This window comes from Eucalyptus grandis, chromosome 8, assembly GCF_016545825.1.
Source record: "Eucalyptus grandis isolate ANBG69807.140 chromosome 8, ASM1654582v1, whole genome shotgun sequence".
NCBI classification, from domain to species: Eukaryota; Viridiplantae; Streptophyta; class Magnoliopsida; order Myrtales; family Myrtaceae; genus Eucalyptus; species Eucalyptus grandis.
The window spans coordinates 49958310-49980003 of NC_052619.1; the positions used below are offsets into that span (position 1 = coordinate 49958310).

General features: G+C 39.2%; 2 protein-coding genes across 2 annotated transcripts; one reads left to right on the forward strand and one right to left on the reverse strand.

Moving 5' to 3' along the window:
* Positions 1–3636: 3636 nt before the first annotated feature.
* Positions 3637–6428, reverse strand: LOC104440090 (G-type lectin S-receptor-like serine/threonine-protein kinase At2g19130). Its single transcript, XM_039299397.1, has one exon. The coding sequence runs from the start codon at positions 6410–6412 to the stop codon at positions 3923–3925; it is 2490 nt and encodes an 829-aa protein (XP_039155331.1). The 5' UTR covers positions 6413–6428; the 3' UTR covers positions 3637–3922.
* A 5296-nt stretch (positions 6429–11724) lies between these two features.
* LOC104440073 (G-type lectin S-receptor-like serine/threonine-protein kinase At4g03230) lies at positions 11725–13663 on the forward strand. Its single transcript, XM_010053061.3, has 4 exons — positions 11725–11970; positions 12067–12591; positions 12749–12899; positions 12983–13663. Exons 2-4 carry the CDS (start codon positions 12422–12424, stop codon positions 13283–13285), a joined length of 624 nt encoding a protein of 207 aa, XP_010051363.2. The 5' UTR covers positions 11725–11970; positions 12067–12421; the 3' UTR covers positions 13286–13663.
* Positions 13664–21694: the final 8031 nt, after the last annotated feature.

Here is a 21694-nt window from a genome sequence, read left to right on the forward strand (position 1 = left end):
GTGCAAAGATTTGTAATTTCGAAGGTACCAAAAATATTTTCTTTTCCTTTTTGAATCATTGATGAATGGTGCCTTGGTAAGTAAAATTTCAGCAAGAGTCGGGAGGTTTTCCAAATTGGACTACGGCCAAGTTTTTTGTTCAAAAAAATTTAAAACCTGTAGAGCAAGTGCAAAATGTCAACCCGATCTCTAATGGTTTTAAAAGAATTGATGCAGAATTTCAAATATGAAAGCACCGTACATTTTCTTAAAACAAATGAGGCCGGTGCCTTAGTAAGTAAAACTTCAAATACGGATTGGGAGGTTTTACTTTCTCAAATCATATCAATGGCTGAATTCTTCAAGATTTCAGTCATAAAATCTGTTTTGGATGAAGTCCAAAGAAATCGAAACCATATATGAAAAATCCGAACATTTCCTCAACCCTTTAGCCTCAAAACAGTCTCAGTCACTCAATAAATCATCATTCAGCATAAAAATCCAACAATCCAGCCTATCAATGCACTTTCTAAGACAGCAACAGCACTAAACAACATAGATTAGTAGACATCAACTTGCCTCAAGTCCTACGGTGCTATCGGTGAAAAGTTCGGTGCGGTGGTGCGGTTCAACGGTGACGATGCACAAGCACGGGCGGAGAGCAGTCCTCTCTCTCCCCTTTCCTCGCTGCTCCCACTCGCACGTTCACTTCTCTCTCACTCGCTCACGAACTCCTCGCTGCGCTCTCTCTTTCGCTCGCTCGTTCTCTCTCAGCTTATCCGCCCTTTTTGTTCCTTCGTTGATTGACCTTATGGGTCAACAAAAGAGCCATCCTCGGTGGCTGCCGAAAGAACGGACAGCCCATCCACTCGTGTCCATGCGTGAGAGCCCCACTTGACTTGCTGCCACCTTGCTTCTCCATGCAAGATACGTGTCCGGTTCCTTGCTCCTGCGCTCGGTACGCTGGCCAACCCATCCCCATGCAGCGAACGTGACTCTTCTTTTCGGTCAACTTCTCCATTTAGTTGACCCAGATGCTGCTGCCGCACGCCACCTCGCATGCTACATGCGAACGTGGCCTTTGCTGGCCGCTCGAAGCAACTCACGGCTGCTTCCTTCGGTCAACAATTCTCTCAATTGTTGACCATCCAAGGCGTGGACGTGGCTGCGGTGCGGTGCTTCTCAGTCAACATTTCCTTTCTTCTGTTGACTACAAAAGAGACGTGGGCATGGGCTGCATGGTGGCCAATCTCTTCTATTATTATATGACAAGAATTTGTGGCCATTGATGGAATTGTTCGCATGGCCATTCAAGGAGAATTTTTCTCCGAAAGTTAATGTTTTGGGACGTCGAGTGGCGATGAAATGATAGCCTGATGCTATACTGACGATGATGATGAAATAGTGTCCATAAATGGTACCAATGACGCATTTCGACGATACTTCCGTCTATTTGTCACGGACAGTCTCATATTCGAGGTCTGGCAAAAATCTGGATGCCATAGCAAACAATTGTGAGACTTTGCAAGATTGTAGTAAAGTTTTTACACTGTGAAGTCAAGGACGTCAGATTGTAAAATCTCTTTTGATTCTTAGTGAAGTTCAGCCAATGAGCTGTCAGTGTGGGAGAGTGAATGTAGGATTGAATTAAGCCGAACTATTATAAACTTTGTGTTTCTATTATTTTTCCCTGAACTCTTTACATTAATTCGTAGCTTTATATATATATATATGTTTATAATTGATTAAATCTTCAGTTTATTATCTTCTAAAGGCAATTTACTTTCATCAAGTATTGCGAAAATTTCATTTAACACCTATTCAACCCTCTAGGTGTTCTTATTAACCCTTTCAAATTGCATAGTGACCCAAGTGGCAGTCAGTTACTACTGGGATGCGGCTTCCAAATGATGGATTCAGACAAGATGAATGATCTCTTCCGTGAATGTGAATGCATATCTGAGGGGCTGAGCCATTTCGATCTTAATGGTAGTGAGAATGATCCAAGTTGGAAGGATTGCTTTTGACTACAATTTAGATTTGGATATACAACTTCACAAGTAAATTTTCAAGTCCAACTTGCTAAAGCAGCATCCGATAAATAAGCATGTTCACAGAAAGTGCCTCAAGATCAGTCAGCATGGTTATACTCCATAATTTTTGCACCACGCCGTCTTCGTCTCGATGCACTCGCTCTACTCATATAAACACCAGAAACTCCAACAGTACCACATTTTCGTCCTTTTCTCTTAGAATCATTGACTTTGACATAGGATTCTGCCCGAACAACCCTTACATGTTCCTTCCCACTTTCTTTGCGTTTATGCTGTACTCTCTGGAATGTTTGGCATACTCCATTGCAGTGGCCAAAATAGTGCGAGGGATCAATGTAGCAGGATGACGATAAAACAATGCCCCTCATGTTAAGCAAACGGAGAGAGAATCGTTCAGATTCATCGCGGACCCATCTGTAGAAACGAGGATTCAAGACATAAATTAAGCAAAATCTCGATAGCTAGACATAATTACTTCTGACATTAGCCTTTCTGATCGGCAACGATCGACACAACCAGCTCAATTTGCTAAAATTAGGAAAGGAGAGACCCAAGTGTTTGATTGTGCGATTTACAAACTCCGAGACCGCACTAGAAGAACGTATGCTGAACTTGCGCATCCCTAAATTTTGTACCGCGAAATGAGAAATTGAAAGAATCGGTTGAGCGGTACAAAGTACCAATTTTTGGGTCCCAAAACAGGCAGGCTTATTTAAGGTGCCAGCCTAGCTATCTCTGTCACTGAAACGTCGAAAAGCCGTCACGACACAGTCTCACGATCATGCGGGCTTTTGCTTCGCTCAGTCTCGACAATGGAATCCTTTCCTCAGGTCAAGGTCAAGCACGACTGGGAACATAGGCAAGACTTCGGCCATTCATGAAACGAAGAAGATACTTTTGGTCTTTAGTCAAACAGTGGAGGACGAAAACCGAGCATCCGGTCCTTCACATGCTGGAAAACTGGACCAGCGACATTGACTATGATGCTACTCCATCCGGACCAGCGACATTGACCCTGTTCTCACTGGCTAATTGCAGTTTATGAAACAATTGATAGAGAAAAAACTGGTGTAGCGAATTTGAAGCGCACTCTTCTGTTTCTATAGCTCCGGTTTCTGTACTTTGAATGAGCCTTCAGAATCTAGAAGCTTTCCATGGACCACATAAAGATGCACATCTAAAGGCTTTTGAGAGCATAAAATATTACTAGCCACATTTTCCATCTCTTAAAGCTATACTAGAGTTAAAAGACTCGGAAAAATGTCCCAGGAACTAAGCAGAAGCCACCCCTTCTTAGCATGTGAAAGATGAAATATGCCCAGACAGAACTGCATAGCGACCCAAGTGGCAGGTTGTTGATATCATTGCTTCTCATCCTAAGCACCATGTGATCATTGGGATAGACATGTTAAGCAAAGAAGATCTTCTGGTTCACATTGCTCGCGTGACTTATTAAATAAACGAAGTAGCAAGACAAACGCTGAGCCTTATAGCCTGCTTTGCATGCAACGAGGGCAGATTCGAGAACCATGTGAGACACCAGCTGGAATCCAAGCTAGGAGATACCAATACTCCCAATTCCAGTGCCAAAATTATCAGAAAATGAAGAAGACAATTTTCCATACTAATTACCGATGTCAATTGGGATCTAAAAAGGCAGACAACAGATCATTATATAGAATGAAGGGTCTTTACAACTGGGCTGGCCTGGCAATTATTCGAAGCTTGCTTGTAGCTATATGTAACCAAAAAAGCTAGGGGAAAAGCCCAAGAAAGCCAATCCCCAAATAACGAGATTCTTTCTTGACTACAGAAAAAGCAGAAGGGAATACGCACTAACTAACTGAAGCACTTCTTGTACTAAGCATTTATCTTATCATCCTCAGGACTCAAGACTTTGTTGAAGATGAACTATTTTGCTTCTGCAAGGAAGCAGTTGAGGTATTATTTTTCGTCTGGGCCCTCTGGTTCAACGATGACGACTCAGTGAAGAAAACTACATGCTCCTGATTATCAAGAAGCAGTTGAAGGTCTCTCGGTATCCTGGGAAGGTTCACATCCAACAACCCCTCCAGTATTTGAACAACCTGCCCCATCGATGGCCTGTGAGTTTCCTCATCTTGGACACACCAGCAAGCAACTCTGCATATCCGAGTTAGCTCTTCAGTATCAGCGTTGTTCTCCAAGTCTCGGTCCAAAAGATCAAGCAGGTCACCTCCTTCAGCTATCTTGCTAGCAACCCATGTTGGGAAGAACTTAATGGTCCCATCTTCTGAAAGCTCTGAGTTCCTCCTTCCTGAAACAAACTCAAAGAGCATCATTCCATAGCTATAAACATCAGCTTTTGCTGTTATAGCCACTCCAGAGATCCACTCCGGCGCTAGATACCCTCTTGTGCCTCTCATGGTTGTCAACACCCTGCTAAAATCTCGGCCGACAAGCTTTGCCAAGCCAAAATCTGCCACTTTTGGACAGAATTCAGCATCTAGAAGGATGTTCTCTGGCTTGATGTCACAATGTATGATGCAGTCTCTACACTCCTCATGGAGATAAGCCAGACCTCGAGCTATTCCCAAAGCAATTTGGTATCTCATTTTCCAATCCAAGGTCTTCGAGTCCTTTTTATGAAAGAGATGATAGTCTAAGGAACCGTTTGGCATGAAATCGTAGACCAACAGCCTTTTGTCACCTTCAGAGCAGAACCCACGAAGCCAGACAAGATTCACATGCTGGATGTTGCCGATTGTGCGTACTTCTGTTCGGAATTGCTTCTCTCCTTGGCTTACGCTTTCAAGCTTCTTGACCGCTATGTGACTTGAATCAGGTAATGTTCCTTTGAAAACTGAACCGAACCCGCCCCCACCCAACTTCTCTGAGAAATTTTTGGCTGCTACTTGCAAGTCCCGGTATGCAAAGGCTATCAGTGAACCCTCCATTGTCTTTGTTGTTACAGTTGCCCTTCTCCTCCATCTCCAAATGCCAAAAAAGACAATGACTAATATCACTACTGCGGAGCTAACAGACCCTGCAACTATCGCAATTACATTGCTCTTTTTGCTCGTATCCTGAACGTCAGAAGCGGCACGCCTGAGATAGAAGCTTTTTCCATTGGTATCACTTTGTGAGAGCTGTTGTGCATTGAAGAGATCCTTAATCCAGATTGAGCAGGCATCATCCTCGAAAGCATAAGCTGTGCAAGAGCAATTGCTCAAACAAGCAGCTCGGCATTCCGTATCGCTCCCGACATCTAAAGATCGGGGATCTTCAGGCAATATCATGTTAGAACTAAGCGAGAAATGGTCTCTCTCCACATTAGAAGCATTTGCTGCACAATTCAAGTCCGAATTCCTCTTGCAACCGCCAGACCAATCGCTCAGATTCCAATCCCTCAGAGAGCTGATGCTAAACCCAGGCAAGCAACTGCAGAAATTGTCGGTATTCTCGCTGCAAACACTGAAAGGCCCGCAAAGTCTATACACCTCGCATTGTTCCCGGGGCAGAGAGCAGATCAAGCTCCACGCCTGGGAAGAAGGCAACCACGAAGACTGCTTGAGCTGCCCAGAAAGATCCATCATTAACGTTGATTTGGCGTTGAAGGAGATTTTGATTGAATAGGTGAAGTAGTTCTCGTTCTCATTGTCCACATATTTGAAATCGTAAATATAGTCCGATCTCATTTCAGGGATCAAAGAGAAAATTTTCGACTGATTGTCCCACGTCCCACTAGTCCAGTAATGCTCAGACCCATTCCACCATATGTAGTACACGCCGTCACTGTATGGCTGGAGCTGGAGAGAGAACAAACCTCTCGAAGGATCCTCGGCGTTCTTCCATGATGTCAAGAGCTGACTCGTGTTTTTGCGCTTGTCGATCCCTAATTTGGCACCGGGAAGCCACGTGTTCGTCGGGTGATCAAAGCTCTGCCACAGAGTCACAGAAGAATTCGGCGCGTCTTTGAGAGCGAAGTTGCCGTCGTCCTCAAGAACTGCCACCATGGAACTCGACCCAGATGAAGAAGTACGCAGATTCGTGGACCAAACAGGGACTTGGGAGCCGTTGACAATGATAAGATTGCCATCAGAGATCTTCAATTCAGTGGAGTACCTGTCGGTGACAGGGTTGTCTCTGTTCGCGACCCAGACGAAGGCCGGCTCGCGAACGTTGTTGTACCAGATGCCTATGTAGGAGTAAGACGACTTGCCTGGTGTGAAGAAGCCAAGCACAAAGTCGCCACCCGAGGAGGTTAAGGTTTGATTACCAGATAGAGATTGATTTTCATCGAGCTTGTCTAAGCTATGACAGAGGTGGGTGCAGTGAGATAAGCAAAGCAAGAAAATTGGGAGTATGAACGACCATGGACTACTGTTTTTGCTATCCATGGCTGTACCATACAGGGTTCAAAAGGGGAAGTATATATACCCATTTGTGCTTGTAGCGAGGGTGAGGTAAGTGATCTCAAAGAAGAACTGGTCAAGAAACGTGCAAAGTATTGTGTGGAAACTTCATCCGAGATTAGTGCATTATCATCAAGTGAGTAGGTAGAAGCATTTAAGCAGGCATCATACCAATGAACAAGGACGGGCATATGCCAGAGTGAAGAAGACGCTAGCGATGCAACTTGGACATGTGATTGAGCAAGACTTAAAACATAGGCAGACCGGGACATTAATGAAGTAGGAGCACAATTTTACCAGCTCCAATCAACAAGAAAGGAAGAAAACCCAATATTGTGTGGAAACTTCAATCAAGACTAGTGCATTATCATCGAGTGAGTAGGTAGAAGCATTTAAGCAAGCATCATACTAGTGAACAAGTACGGGCATATGCCAAAGTGAAGAAGACTCTAGTGGTTGTTGACACCCGAAATTTTTGTCGACGTTTTAAACATTCAATTCGCAAAAGTTAAAAAAATTCTGAAATGAAAAGACAAAAAAAAAAAAATTAGAAATAAAAGAAAAAAAAAAAGAAGAGGAGAGAAAAAGAACAAAGAGCCCAAAAGATAAAAAAAAAATGGATGAAGGAAAGCATAAAAAAAATGAAATGAAAGTGAAAATGAAAACAAAACAAAAAAAAAATGAAATGAAATGAAAAGCAAAAGAAAAGTTAGAATAAAAAGAAAACAACAAAAAAAAAGAAAAAGAGGGAGCATAAAAAGGGGGAATCGCGGACGGTGAACGAGGACTTCGCACAGACTTTCTCTCTCCTCACACGGTTTCTCTCTCTCCTTACACGAGCTCTCTCTCTCTCTGGGCGTTCGTATTTTTTTTTTTTTTTTTTTTTGCGGGGTCATCAATGGAGTTGGAGGCAGTTGCAGCGGAACCCTAGCCCTCCCACGACGTCAATGGCGGCATCTTTCTTGCGTTTCTCCTCGGATCATCTTCATACCATCTCTTGAGCTCGTGGACTGGCGATCTTCCTCTCGCGGACCTCGTCTTCTCTCGGCCGACTGAGCGCTCGAAGCTCATTTCAAAGACGCGGCCGCTAGGACTCAGATCTCGGATCCCAAGTCTCGACTTCGCTCGCGGTCCATCGGAGGGAGTTTCCGCATCCGTCTCCAATACTTCTCCGTTGAGTTCAAGTCGAAGGCTAGGGTTTTTTTTTCTCTCGTTAGCAAGGATCTGAAATTGAAGACCGGCGACGCTTGCTCTCTGAAAACTTGATCGGAGGAGCTTCAGATCTGAAGCGTATTAGCAGTAACTACAGCGACTCTTGACCGATTTCTTCTCGCTGGATTTTTTGCTCGAGCGACGCTCACTCGCTTATCAATCCGACGCGTTCGTCGCGGATCACACCCTTCCGGAGCTCGAGATATCGGGGTTCAGATTCGCGCTGAGTAGGAAGTCTCGGCACAGCTCCAAAATTGATCAGTGACAACGGATTTCTGTCCCTAGCTTGATCAGGTTTTTTTTTTTTATCTCTCTCCCTCTTAATTGCTCTGTCTCATGCACGAATTGACGCACTCCCTCTCTTAAATAGTTCTCTGTGTGGTATATGCAGATAAATAGAAAATATGATGATGTTGGAATTGCTCTTGATTGTTCTTAGCATTTTTGTAGTTGTAATAGTCACGAGTTTACCTATATCAGATGCTGACCTGTGGAGGAACATTGTTGGGATTATGAGTTTTATCTCCAACATATTTCTTTCAAATTTGATGATGTATTGAATCAAAATTTTGTTTTCTAGTTGTTACCTTCGGTATGATTGGATATTAGAATTTAGATGGGTAGGGATATATCTTTAGCCACAGCAATAAAGAAATTTAAATGTCTTGAAACAGGAAGCATGTCATCTTGCTTGTTCACTTCATTCGGTGGTCATTTTCAAGTTCCATAGGACCGATAGATGTATCCCTGCATTTGATTTTCCTGTTTGGCCTTGTTTAGAAATGTAAGAAAGGTGCCTGCATTTGATTTTCCTGTTTGGCCTTGTTCAGAAATGTAAGAAAGGTGGCTAGCTTAACTCCCACTTTTATAAATATAAGAAAGGTAGATTGCTGTTTTTACCTCTTTTAATATGTCAATGCTGGTGCCATATTTTGATGTTACCTAAGCTTTTAGCGTCTTAGTCCAAAAAAAGTCTTGAATTTTCCTCATCTATATAGACGCTCGCTTTAAACACATGGGTTATCATTCAAGTACTTACCCGTTCTCTTGATAAATCTGGTTTATGAGAAAGAGCAGAAGCTTAGGATTATGATGAAAATGTGTGGTTTTAGTAATCCATTTTGGCTGATTTCCTATGCTTATTTTCTCCCCTTATCTTCAATCTACATGCCGTGCTTTGTGATTTTTGGCTCAGTCATAAATAGCTAATCCCCATTGCATTATGTTTACCTACGTTCCGATGTCCCATTAAAGTTGCAATGCTTGTGTCTTACCGCATTTCCCGTATAAAGTTTACTAGAATGCAATCATGTGTGCTTTTAGTGGGTTAAATGGAGATCACGTGTAATTGATGTTTGATGTTCATGCGTAAATTTGCTAATATTGAAATTTGGAATTTGTCTTGGTTTAGAAAGCATGCTTTGTTTCTATAACCTCGAATACTTGTGAATTTAATACAAATTTTTTGTGTGAGGAGTTTGGGATTAGGTCCTTCATGAAAAGTTGTCCTTCACATAAAAACTAAAAAAATGGTTGTATGTTTGCCTTGCCACTCTGTTCTACTTTTGATTGACCTTGATTTCTTCCAGGATGTTATAAATTCACTTGCCATAGAAATTTTAGAATGAGATAGCCATTGATTGCGTTTTTATTGAGCCTATGTTGAGTGTCTAGTTTCTGTGATGAAGAATTTAGATGTGACATATAATAATGATGAATCTTGGGATATCACATAGAATTTGATCCAGAGACCTTGTGACTTTAGTCACTCTTTTTTTAATATAAAAAATGTCTTGCTTTTGATTATTTTGATGCGTTTGCTCGTCTCCATTGTATGCATTTAGCTAGAGGTTTCCTAAGCAAGGTCTAGATTAGGACCCCGAAGACGGAAAATGTGTAAGGCGTGAAGATGGTGAAGGTCGATGTCCATTCCGACCATTGTCATGTACTTTTTGTTTTCCCGACATATGTCTCGGGTTTTATGCATTGTATAAAGCCCGACGAGTTGCGGGTTTCCTTTCTTTCTCGATTGTTTTCTCTTTTATATTCTTTAGAATTGCATAATTAGGTTTCTTGTTTTCTATTGATTGTTTACTTCATGTCTTGTGCTTTCAATTTCATTGATTGTTTTCTATTCTTTTTTTTTTTAGAAATAGAATAGAATGAAAGTGTCTGCTACGCATGATCACTTAGTCTAGGAATTGATGATCCTAAAAATGTAAAAAAAACGCATGGACATGTTAGGAAAAACACAACATACTTGTTTAGGTACCGAAATGGCGTTAATAGCAATATTAGCGTAACCCAAGTTCCCGAACTCGGATATCTCGGTTGCGTAGGAATCTAGGGGACACTCCCGACCCTCGATTGGGTTTCTAGCCGACCCCCAAAGTTGAGGCTAGTGGCGACTCCTGTCTATTTTTAGGTTGTTATAAATAAGTAGATCGTATAAATAAATCTGTTGTCACGCGGGGTATGAGTTTTGATAAAACTCACTATGGTTTAGCATACTTGATGTGGGAATAATCCAAAGGATGAAGTGATGCCATCCTAATGGGTGAAGCTAACTATCAAGAGGGCTACCATGGTAAAAGTACCCTTAAATTCAATATCCACATTCGACTCCTTTTTTAGGTATGTCGCTTATGTGGGTATGGATCGTGACATTCCGCTGTCACGCGGGTACGAGCTTGGGAGAGCTCGCGATCTCGTGGAGTGAACTCATGAGAGGCTTGATCCAAAAGGCGAGGTGATGACGTCTTTTGGAAATGCAAGCTATGAGGGAACTTTCGTGATCAAGTACCCCTAAACCCGACCTTTCCCATCCTTGGATACCATTTCGAGGGGGCGGCGAGATCGGGTCGCGACAGTGGTGCAACCTGGACATGCAATCGAGCAAGACTTAAAACATAGGCGGACCAGGACATTGATGAAGCAAGAGCATAGTTTTACCAGCTCCAGTCAACAAGAAAGGAAGAAAACCCAATATTGTGTGGAAACTTCAACCGAGACTAGTGCATTATTATTGAGTGAGTAGGTAGAAGCATTTAAGCAGGCATCATACCAGTGAACGAGTATGGGCATATGCCAAAGAGAAGAAGACTCTAGTGGTGCAACTTGGACATGTGATCAAGCAAGACTTAAAACATAGGTGGACCAGGACATTGATGAAGCAGGAGCACAGTTTTACCAGCTCTAGTCGACAAGAAAGAAAGAAAACCAAGTGTCAAAATCATTGATACATTGAAAAGCTAGACCAACAAGATTTGATTTTCATGAAGCATGGTCCAATATTCTTATGGTCCCGACTCTTGTCTAAGCTTGTCTCAAGGTAAGTATCTTCAACAAAATGTGCTTGTTCCACGCATAGAGCTGACCTATTCGTCAAGGGACTAAACTCTAGATTAATGCATTGATTTATTCCCCCTATTCATTTATATGTAACATCATGGTCGCATGCCTTTATCGGAAAAACCTTATAGATTGTGCCCTGGCCATAGATGATGGAGTGAAGAGACCTCTCCGGTTAGACTCGAAGCGATTGTTACTTGGCATAGTGTCCATTATAGTCTTTTAGGCTATGTTTGATAATTTGGATAAAATTCAGGATATGATAAAATTTATCTTATCTTACATTTGGTGTCTATTCAAGACAAGACAAAGTCGAATATAAATGGGATATAAACAAGATAAAATTATTCTATAGTAGAGGTGGAATAAAGATGAATATGATTTCTAATATTTATAACAAGAAAGTTATTTTTCTCAAATAACAAGCTTATTAAATTAATAAAATTGAAATTATATTTCAATATAAATAATTTTGAATTCTAATATAAGAAATTAAAAAAAGTAAAATCTTAGTTATATTAATTTAATCTTATTTTTATTTATATATTCAAATTTAATTCTCCTTTATAATATATATTCAATATATAAATATCAATATAAATTCATATTTATTACATATTTTAGTTATTTTAGTATTTTAGGTACATTAGTATAGTTTACTATTTAATAAAAAATTTATTATAGAATGATGGAAGGGGAAGAAAGAAATTTTTTTAAAAAAGAAGACATTAATTTAAAAAAAGAGAAAAATTAAATTAAAAAAATAAAGATAAAGTAGTTGAAAGTGTCGTGAGAGAGTTTTACCATCTCTATTTGCAAATTTTTTGACTCTTTTTATTAATGTGTTGATGGAAAAGGATCATTGCAGAAAAGACATAAAGTGAAACTTTTATACTTAGTTGCTCCGACCGTTGCTGCAATGTTCATCCTTATATTCGGTGGCTTATTTTACATGAGAAGGCAGCTTGGTAGTACACAAGGTAATCGCGAATCAAACTCATATTACTTCATATCTGTCATTTTAGATACACGATGATAAGATAGCAAACAAGTAGTAACTAGAGTTAACACTTCAGGGAGCAGGGAAAGCACTCAAGAAAATCCCGACTTTCGTCTATACGACAACAAGAAACAGATCAAAATGTGGATGGATTCTCGCCAATTCGAGAAGGAAGATAAGAAAGGCATAGACGTGCCATTTTTTGATTTTGAAATTATTCGTGTCCCTATTCCCTTTTACTTCAGGGCATAGCTATAGTAGATAGTAGCACTCAACAATCTCTTTTTCTTCGTAAAGATTTTAAGTTAGTCCAAAAGAGTTTTATCAAATGACTTTGCTACTACACAAATTAAAATAAAAACCTTGTAGATCGAACAAGGTGTCTGACCTGGGAAATACACTTTGAGATTATCTTGGGAATTGCACAGGGAATGCTCTATCTTCACCAAGATTCTAGGCTGACAATCATTCACAGAGATCTCAAGACGAGCAACATTTTGCTTGATGAGGAGATGACTCCCAAAATTTCCGACTTTGGTTTGGCACGGATATTTGAGGCAAAACAAATTGAAGCAATCACGCAAAGAGTGATGGGAACATAGTAAGTTTTGTAGACATGCATACCATTTATTTTCATCTGGATAGAGACTATTTTGGACACTACCCAAGGCATTTACCATATTATCATATTTTAATATCGACAGTGAAACTTCAATAATCTGATTCCGACTAAATTGATTTGCTATACTCCAATGCAGTGGATATATGTCTCCAGAGTATGCTTTGGACAGATTTATCTCATTCAAGTCTGATGTTTTTAGTTTTGGTGTCATCGTGTTGGAGATTATTAGCGGGAAACATAACACGAGCTTTTATCAGTCCAAAGGAACAATGAACCTTCTCAATCATGTGACATTTGCTATCCTTTACTTTTCTTTTATCCACTTCCTGTCGCCCTTTTCTCTGAACGTACTGAGCCTTCAATCGCGCAGACATGGAAATTATGGAATGACAATAAAGCATTGCACTTGATGGATCGAGTGTTGCACGAAACTCACATCAGAGATCAAGTTTTGAAGTGCATAAACGTGGAGCTTTTATGCGTGCAAAAAGACCCAGGCGATCGTCCCACAATGTCAGATGCAGTTTTCATGCTCGGTAGTGAAACAATGACTCTTCCAGCTCCGAAGAAACAGGCTTTTGCAGTTAGGATAGGCGTTTCTACAACGTCTTCTTCTTCCAGCAAACCAGAGTCGTGTGCGATGTTATCGACTACTCTGGGACAAGGACGGTAATTTTAAATCTTCCTCGAATCCATTCCACATCCGAATAGTCGAAAGCGTTGGCCATCAGGCATTTTGTTTAACTAGGAGTGCCTCAAATATTTGCTTTATAATACTCCTTGCTCCTCCAAGAAAATACAGTTGACTCTCTATTGACTGTTGATGCTCCTCCTCAGCCTAAAGACTGTACAATACTAACATCCCCGAATCCGCGTCTTGATCACCAGAGCAGATTATTTTCCTGTCGTTTCCCGTACTTTTCATTGGTAATAAGTTTTTTCTGATGCAATTGAGTTGTAAAATCAATTTCCTACTGGGTTATTGTCATCCTATCAAACTCACAATCTACCACACTCTAGCATACTCCGGAGAAAATCTGTTTATGAATTGGCTGAGATTTCCCCCTTAGTTATCTCTGAGATGTTATTGTTATGTGTTAAAGATCTGCATATTTCATAGTACAGTATGTTCGGTTGCGTTAAGAATCCGCTGCATGGCACATGCTTGTGAATATCCTCCTCATGACAATAGATAATTGCATAATACCTTTGCACTCTGTTAATCAACATAGCAAAATAAAATTAGCTAACACTAAAATGATACATCGTGTTTTTTTTAACAGTATGGTGTTATTTCTTATTATTTGAACTATTTTATAATAGTGCAGGAAAAAATTCGAATAATAATGACTTACTTAAAGATAAATTACAATTCATTTTCTGTTAAACATCATCCTCGTTATATGTAAATGCTAGCCAAGTTGAGTCATCCAGATAACAAATTAACTAGGAGAAAAGTTATTTATTTAGGCAATGTATAAATCAACTTCATTAAAAATTGGGTTCATGTTACTTGTATAGTAAAATGGTATTAACAATAAAAATGTCAATGACGTATTTGTTTCAACACACAAATTAACGGGAAATATTGAATGTTTGTTGTAGTTATTGAATTAGACTGCTTCAGCTTTGCTCTAATTACAGAGGAAGTAGAACAGATGACACTTTGAAATAAAGATAATAATAGGATACATCAATAGCTACCAAGGTAGCTCTCTCTCTCTCTCTCTCTCTCTCTCTCTCTCTCTCTCGTGCACGCTTAGAAATTAGAAGTGGATTGAAAGCTCCTACCGCTGTTCTTGTTGAAGACCGCCGGCAGGGGCCTGATATGGAGACAATTATGCATAAATGGCAAAATCTTGTGAAACATTTGCTTTCCCTTTTCCCGGATCAGATTAATTTGTATATGCAATAACATGGTGCACCTGGTGGTTCTAAATGAAGCCGGAGGCGAACGGCTACTGCTTGATAAGACTACGAATTAGACTCAATTCAGGAAAAAGACTTGCATTGGGACCTCACCGTAACTTTCCAAGCCAAATGTCTGATTTATCTCAAGAAGATTATGAAGTTTTACCAGGAAAGTATGGCCATGACTTTCCCTTGCAAGATGAGGTATAGACCTGATAGCACTTGGTTTTTATTGCCGAAAAAGAGTGCATAGAGGGTCTCAACTGCAATTTTCTTGATGGCTATGTTCTATTAATTCATATATTCTCCTGCCACTCGAAAATGTAGCGTGCTAAAGTGAATTTTCAGGAAGAGAGGGCCCCTGGACCAGGCGGGGGTGAGGCCCTGCGTGGGGTCGGCGTGCGGGTGGGTGAGGAAGTACGCTTGGCTCCCTTCCGCCTACCGATCCCTCGAGATCAGACCTCTCTCCATGGCATCAACGCCCAAGCACCGAGCGGGCAGAGAGAGAGAGAGAGAGAGATTATATTTTCGTTTTGGCGGGGGGAATTGGATTGAAAGAATGGTGCTTTTAAGGCTTCGTGGAATCATCGCGGACTTTTGTGTTTCAATGTGAAGCCCACTTCGGAGTTAGGTTTGGCCCTGACTGTGCGTGCCATTCCTTTTTTGAGATCAAACGCGTCTTAATTTATGAAACTACTTTTAAAAATTTTCTCTATTTTGCGCGCTTTGCTATCAGAAAATAAAATATTTTATTATCGAGTGCCCTCACTGGCATCTTGCACATTTTCCTTTTCGAAAATATTGAAAGTGAGTAAAGAGATAGCAAAATTAAACACATCGGGATCGACTACGAGTTTCCAGGTGGCTTCCAAAGGGACGTGTGGTAAGCCATTGGCCTTTTGAGAAGGATTAGATTGGGGTTCAACTAATTCACCAGAGAAAATGAAGGCCAGGGTAGCACATATAGAAGTGAGTAGTTCTAGGTTCCATTCAGGTTTTGCCTGAAATCTACTATCCAAAGAGGTTCCCTAATTTTTGAAATCTCAAACCTACCCTACATATTTAGGGTGCGCATGATAAAATTTATATTTCTCTATTTATCTATTTCTCTGTTTCTCGGAACAGGTTTGGAATAGAAATCTGTTTGGTAACGCAATTTGATTTTTCTATTTCTTGAACAAATTTTTATTCCATAAATATATTTGAAGAATAAATCAGAATGAAACAGAAATTAAGAAATCAATTTCTGTTCTAAAAATTTTATCACGCATACCCTTAGAAACTTGGAACTTACCTTGTCACTGATTCCATAGTAGATTTTAGGATTTGCTTAGGTTTCACATATACTCTTAATGGAACGATTGCAGCGAATCTTACCTCTAATAGTCACCATAATCTATTGGTCACAATTTATATTTAAACACATGAAAATTATGAAATATTAACAAAAAAAAAAGTCTCAATTATGAAATAGTGCTGAAAGTATATTCATATTACATATGCCATAGAATGTTGTAGGATCGCGCAAAAACATATAACAAGAAAAACACAAATTTTTGTTCAAGGTTCCTAATGCCCTTCAAAATAAGTTCCCCAATTTTTGGAACCTAAAATCTATACCCTACATATCTTGGTGTTGGTGCTTGTTTCAATAAACGAGAATGCTTGTATATGTAAATTAATATCAAAGTTTGATTGCAGCAGAAGTAAAAATGCTCATTTATGTATTTCCAAAGCATTGTTCATGCATTTTAGCAAAAACACATAAAAACGAGAAGTAGGCTAATCACATTACCCTTGGTCCTTGCTAATTTTTTTTAGTTTTGACGTTCTTTAGATTCTGATCACAAACATTTGACCTTATGACAACACCGGTTCTAATGTCCTTGAAATTTTGACCACAAACGTCTGATATCTTCTAGTAATACTGGTTATGATATTCTTCAGACCTAGAATGCCTGATTTCTTTGTAACATAGGTTCTAACGTTCTTCTAATCCAACTCACAAGTGTCGATATCACCTTTCTCACGTTGAACAGAAGAGAAAAATTGAGAGATCTCACAACTACAATTATGCTAGTAATTATTCTCGTGTGGGAATGACTTGATTGATCACTATCAACATTCTCAATTGTTGATTTTCAATCATCCTATGATATGCTCTCACAATGGCCTTTTTATAATTAGTTCATATCACATTTTAATTGGCTCATTAACTCTAAAACCGTTTTAGAGAAGCCTAATGGACATAAGTTCTAATACCTTTTTAGAAAGTAATTCGGGTATCACCTCTATAACCATTATGGAACATTATTCCAGAAATTAGTTTGCAACCGTTCCAAGTCTTTATTATGAGTATTAACTTTGTAACCATTACATATATTTAATTTTTTACCATTACATCTGAAACCATTTCAGAATATTAATTTGTTATTTGAATCTGAAACCGTTTTAGAGCCCATTGATTCTGAAATTGTTTTAGATCATTGATGTGGTCGTTAAATCTAAAACTGATTTAGATCATTGATGTGACGGTTAAGTCTGAAATCGTTTTAGATCATTGATGTGATTGTTAAATCTGAAACCATTTCAAATTATTAATTTGGCTATTGATTCTAAATTCACTTCAAATCATTAAAGATACCATTGATTTTGAACTCACTTCAAATCATTAATATGGTTGTTAATTCTGAACTCATTTTAGATTATTAATTCGGTCATTGAATTTAAACGCGCTTCAAATCTTTGATTCGACTGTAAAATCTAAAACCAGCTTTAGACTTTGTAAAGTTTGAAGCCCCTTTCAGATCTTTTATTTTTAGCTCGACTCAATCTGATTGACTCAACTGCAAACACATTTACAACATTATTTCTCTTGTTCAAACGTTATTCTCATTGGTTATGGTATGTTACATCCCTAGGTTCATCATTAAGTGTTGTTGCTACGTTGACGTGTATCAGAACACTCTCTATGCATATTTGGGCCAACGGTTCTATTGTGACTACCTCATCATGGGGACCATAGATTTCATCTTCAAAAAGGCTATGGCCATGCTCCAAACTTGCTCCAGACTTGCGGCATTCGACAGAGATAGCTCCATGGCAGGTCAGTTCAATGAGATTTTGGTGAAAACACTATCAACTATTCTAAAAGTTGTTAAATAAATGTATAGTTTATAATTTAAATATTCTTACACTCCCCCTCACGCTTAATTTAGTCTTTTTGTCTAATACTAAGACATGAAAATTTAATTGATGAGGCAAATAGAGCCTTAAAAGATTTGAATTCAAAACTTCCAGCTTTGATACCAAGTGAGATTTTAGTAAAATCACTGTCAATTATTCTAAAAATTTAAACTGTTAGATGAAAACTTTGTTTATTATTTAAATATTCTAACAAGTTCAACATCATCACAGCCAAGGAAAATCAGACCAAAATTAGACATGGGCGTCATGATCCAAAATTGCAAGATTGAGCCCTTTGACAAAAAAATTGCAAGACCGAGCCCTTTGACAACTTGACGACCTAGACGTTCCTTGGCAGGTCGTGGGAGGATTACTCCACAGCCATCTTAATGCAATTAGACATAGGTGGGATTGTGAATCCCATGGGTTGGGCCGAATGGACCCCCGATGTTAACCCACGTAAAATCTGAAAAAATATTTTTACAGACAGTTTGAATTGATTTTAATCTAAATCATTATCATGCAATTGAGTGATCACATGGATGTTCATTCATTATTAAACAATCAAATAAATTGCACCAAAAAAAAAAAAATAAACACACAAAGCAAGCAATTTTTTTTTGGGTATTTTTCAAGACAAGCAATCTCCAAATAAGCATTATATCTAAACCACTCAAAATATTCATCAAATGAATAATTAAAATAATTAAAAAATAATAATCTTTTGTCTCACGAATTAAATTAACAATTATTTTAATCATAAACATCACAACATGTAAGAAAGTTCAAAATAATTAAAAAATTGATCTAAAATCTTACGGATCAAATTAATAATTATAATGATTTAAGAGTTAAAATACTATCAAAAAGCAAAAAAAAAAAATCAATATAATTAAAAAATGATCCAACGTCTTACGGATCAAATTAGTAATTAAATTGATTTTTGGCAACAATAATCTACACACAATGCCTAAAATATTCATATAATCAACATTGACATCCAATGTTCCAATTTAAGCCATAATAACAAAACTTGATTTAAGAAAAATATCTTGACTGGATTTTTATTTTCTAAACGGGATTGGCGCCTGGGATTCGCGAAGGACGATTTGCGTCGGGGTCGGGCTGTGGCGAGCGGACTAGCAGCAGGCCGGTGTCAGGTCGATGAGCTCAAGACGACAGGGGAAATCGTAGCTAGTGGTGCTTGGCACAGCCCGTCGTCGCTGGTGCACCTGCAGGGAAGGAGTAGCAGCGCGCAGCTCGGGTCAAGCGAAGACGGAGGCTCAGCGACGGCGGAGGTGCGGTAACGGGCGAGCGGAGGTGCAGCGACGGGTGGGCGGAGGCGCTGCGACGAACGGAGGGGCGGCGGCGCAAGCTGCAGGCGTCGGGCAGAGGCGGGCGGTGGGCGAGCAGAGGCGCAGGCGTCGGGCGACGAACGGGCGGGCTGCTGTGGCGTCGGCAACGGAGCTCGCCGGTAGGAGGACGCGGCGGCGAATCAGCAGCTGCGAGGAGCCACCTGAAGAAGACGACTTCTCCTCTCTTCTTCTTTTCTTTATTTTTTATTTTTGTGTTTCTTTTTCTCTACCTCTCACATCCACTCTCTCTTTTTCTCTGCACTTTATTAGAGAAGAGAGAAGAAGAAAAAGTGAATACCTTTTATTGACTTTAGTATGGACAAGAGAGAGGTTCCTTTTTCCCTCTTTTTTCACTCTGTCTCTCACGCTTTCCTCTCCTTTTCACGAATTGTCGCCCCCTTCGTCTGTGCGGGTCAACCCCTTTTATATGCAACGAAATAGAGCCCCGTATATGGAAGAAGCAAAATTTCCTACTTCTTTTCGATCGCATCTCGCACAGTCAAGGCACAATCTCCACGATTTTATTATATTTTATTTTCTCTATTCATGCCCATCGACAATTGCAAGATCTAGTATTTTTTATTGCCCAAAGATTAACACCAAATATATATCCCCACCTGAAATATTCCCTTGAAATCTTCCAATTTTCTATGAAATATATCTCTCGGTATATATACGAAAGATTTACTGAATATATCAAATCATCATTCCTTATCAGAAAATAATGATGCGTCTAAAAATATATGCTATGCAATTTTTTTTAGAGCTTAAATATTAATCCATAATTTTTTCAATGAATAAATGACTGGTCGCCAAAATTTAAGTGTCAACACTAAGCCAGCAGTAGAACTTGTACTAACATATTAACACGACCAATAAAACTGATTGTCCATATCAATTTCCAGTTCCCACAAACCATAAGTAACATCTACTAATATATTATGGCTAAATGTTTCAAAAATATAAGGAACCTGTCAACTTTGGCGACTTTGTAATTCAATCATTTTGTCTCACCATATCCCGATTGATTAAAGACCATGGGATTATATTAGTCAAGCCACCAATTCGATAATATGCCCAAATCTAATTGACATGTACATCTTTGAGACATGAACAATTCATTATCGGTTATAACATCGGCCGAAGATTTTAATACAATGTCACAATTAGATTGCATAGGACATCAATTTTAACAAGAAGATAGATTTCATATTACACACGCATGTGCCTTCGTATGTGAACAAACTTTAACCATTAAGTATAGAAATGGATCAACGAAGCGTCAATATGCACACTTGTGAATCACAACCATCAAACATACGAGTTAGCATCATGCCTTAGGTCTGAGGATCTTACACCAGACCAAAGTGTGAACGATCAGAAATTGACTTCATTAAAAGCTTCCATGTTGTCAATCGTTATATGCATGTCACATTCAATAAACTTGTTCGAGATAAGCACATGTGTTTTACCTTAGATATCATAATACTTAATGACTTGTGACTCATCATCTCCTCAGGTTTCCAATACTAAATAGTGAAATTTGAAAATGCACTGGTCTCAACAAGATCATCAATATCATCTCAATGATCTATTAACCGGAAATTCTTTTAAAATTCAGCATAATATAAATCTATCACTCATGTTCTTAACAATTTAAGAATAGGTTCAGTTGCAACTGATTTTATAGACTTATTCATATAAATAAGACATAAATGAATATTTATTTGCCACTAAATAATCCCTAACATGTATCCATTACAAGATATTACAAGGTTACTTTAGGGTATATAGCTAACACTTAGAACTTGGACCACCAATCTGATTTTTAGATTTTTTATTTTACTCTGGAACCATGCTTCCCCTCGGCAATGTTGTGAGGACCTTTTCTCAAGATGGAACCTTGGACGGGCTCAAATTCCAGGAGAGCAGGACGAACAGTGATTTTGGGTGGCTTTTTTTTTTCTTCCCGTGGGAATGTTTCTGCATTTCGTTCCTGACATGTCCAAAACATATAGAGGCCGACCCTCTTGTCGTCGTCACCTACGTTGTTTTGCATCTCCTTCCTGTTCCGCGGGGACCGATCTCGGCGGACAATGTTACGCATCATCAAGTTAACAACTAAATGTACGTGTGAAGAATGCTCGAACTAAGTCGCGGGGGAAGAGGAATCACAAGCAAAAGTGGCAGCCAACTGGCCTTTTTTTACTTTATTTCTACCCACAAATTTTCTGCCCAAAAAGACTTTTTAAGCAACTCTATTTACAGTCTTTCTAAAATCATTTTGGGTTTTGACGGTCCCCCACCAGTTGTTGCTTTAGCGAGGCAAACTAGGATAACGACGGCCATTGACTCCTCTCGCACTACCATGTGCAACGCTTGAACGTCCTGATATATCCAGATAACAGTACCTTTTTTATTTCCTTTGAAAAGTCTACCTTGAATAAACATTCAAAAAAAAGAAAAGAGGTTTGCTTGAGACGAAATACTTTCCTGCCATCAATTCACCGTCACTTTCGTTCCACAATCGCAATTAATTAAATCATGTCACATGCTTCATTAAATTTAGGGTTGTATGTTGATCAAGGCGGGTGTATTGAGTTAGTTTTCCTCATCTCTAAATCGAGGAG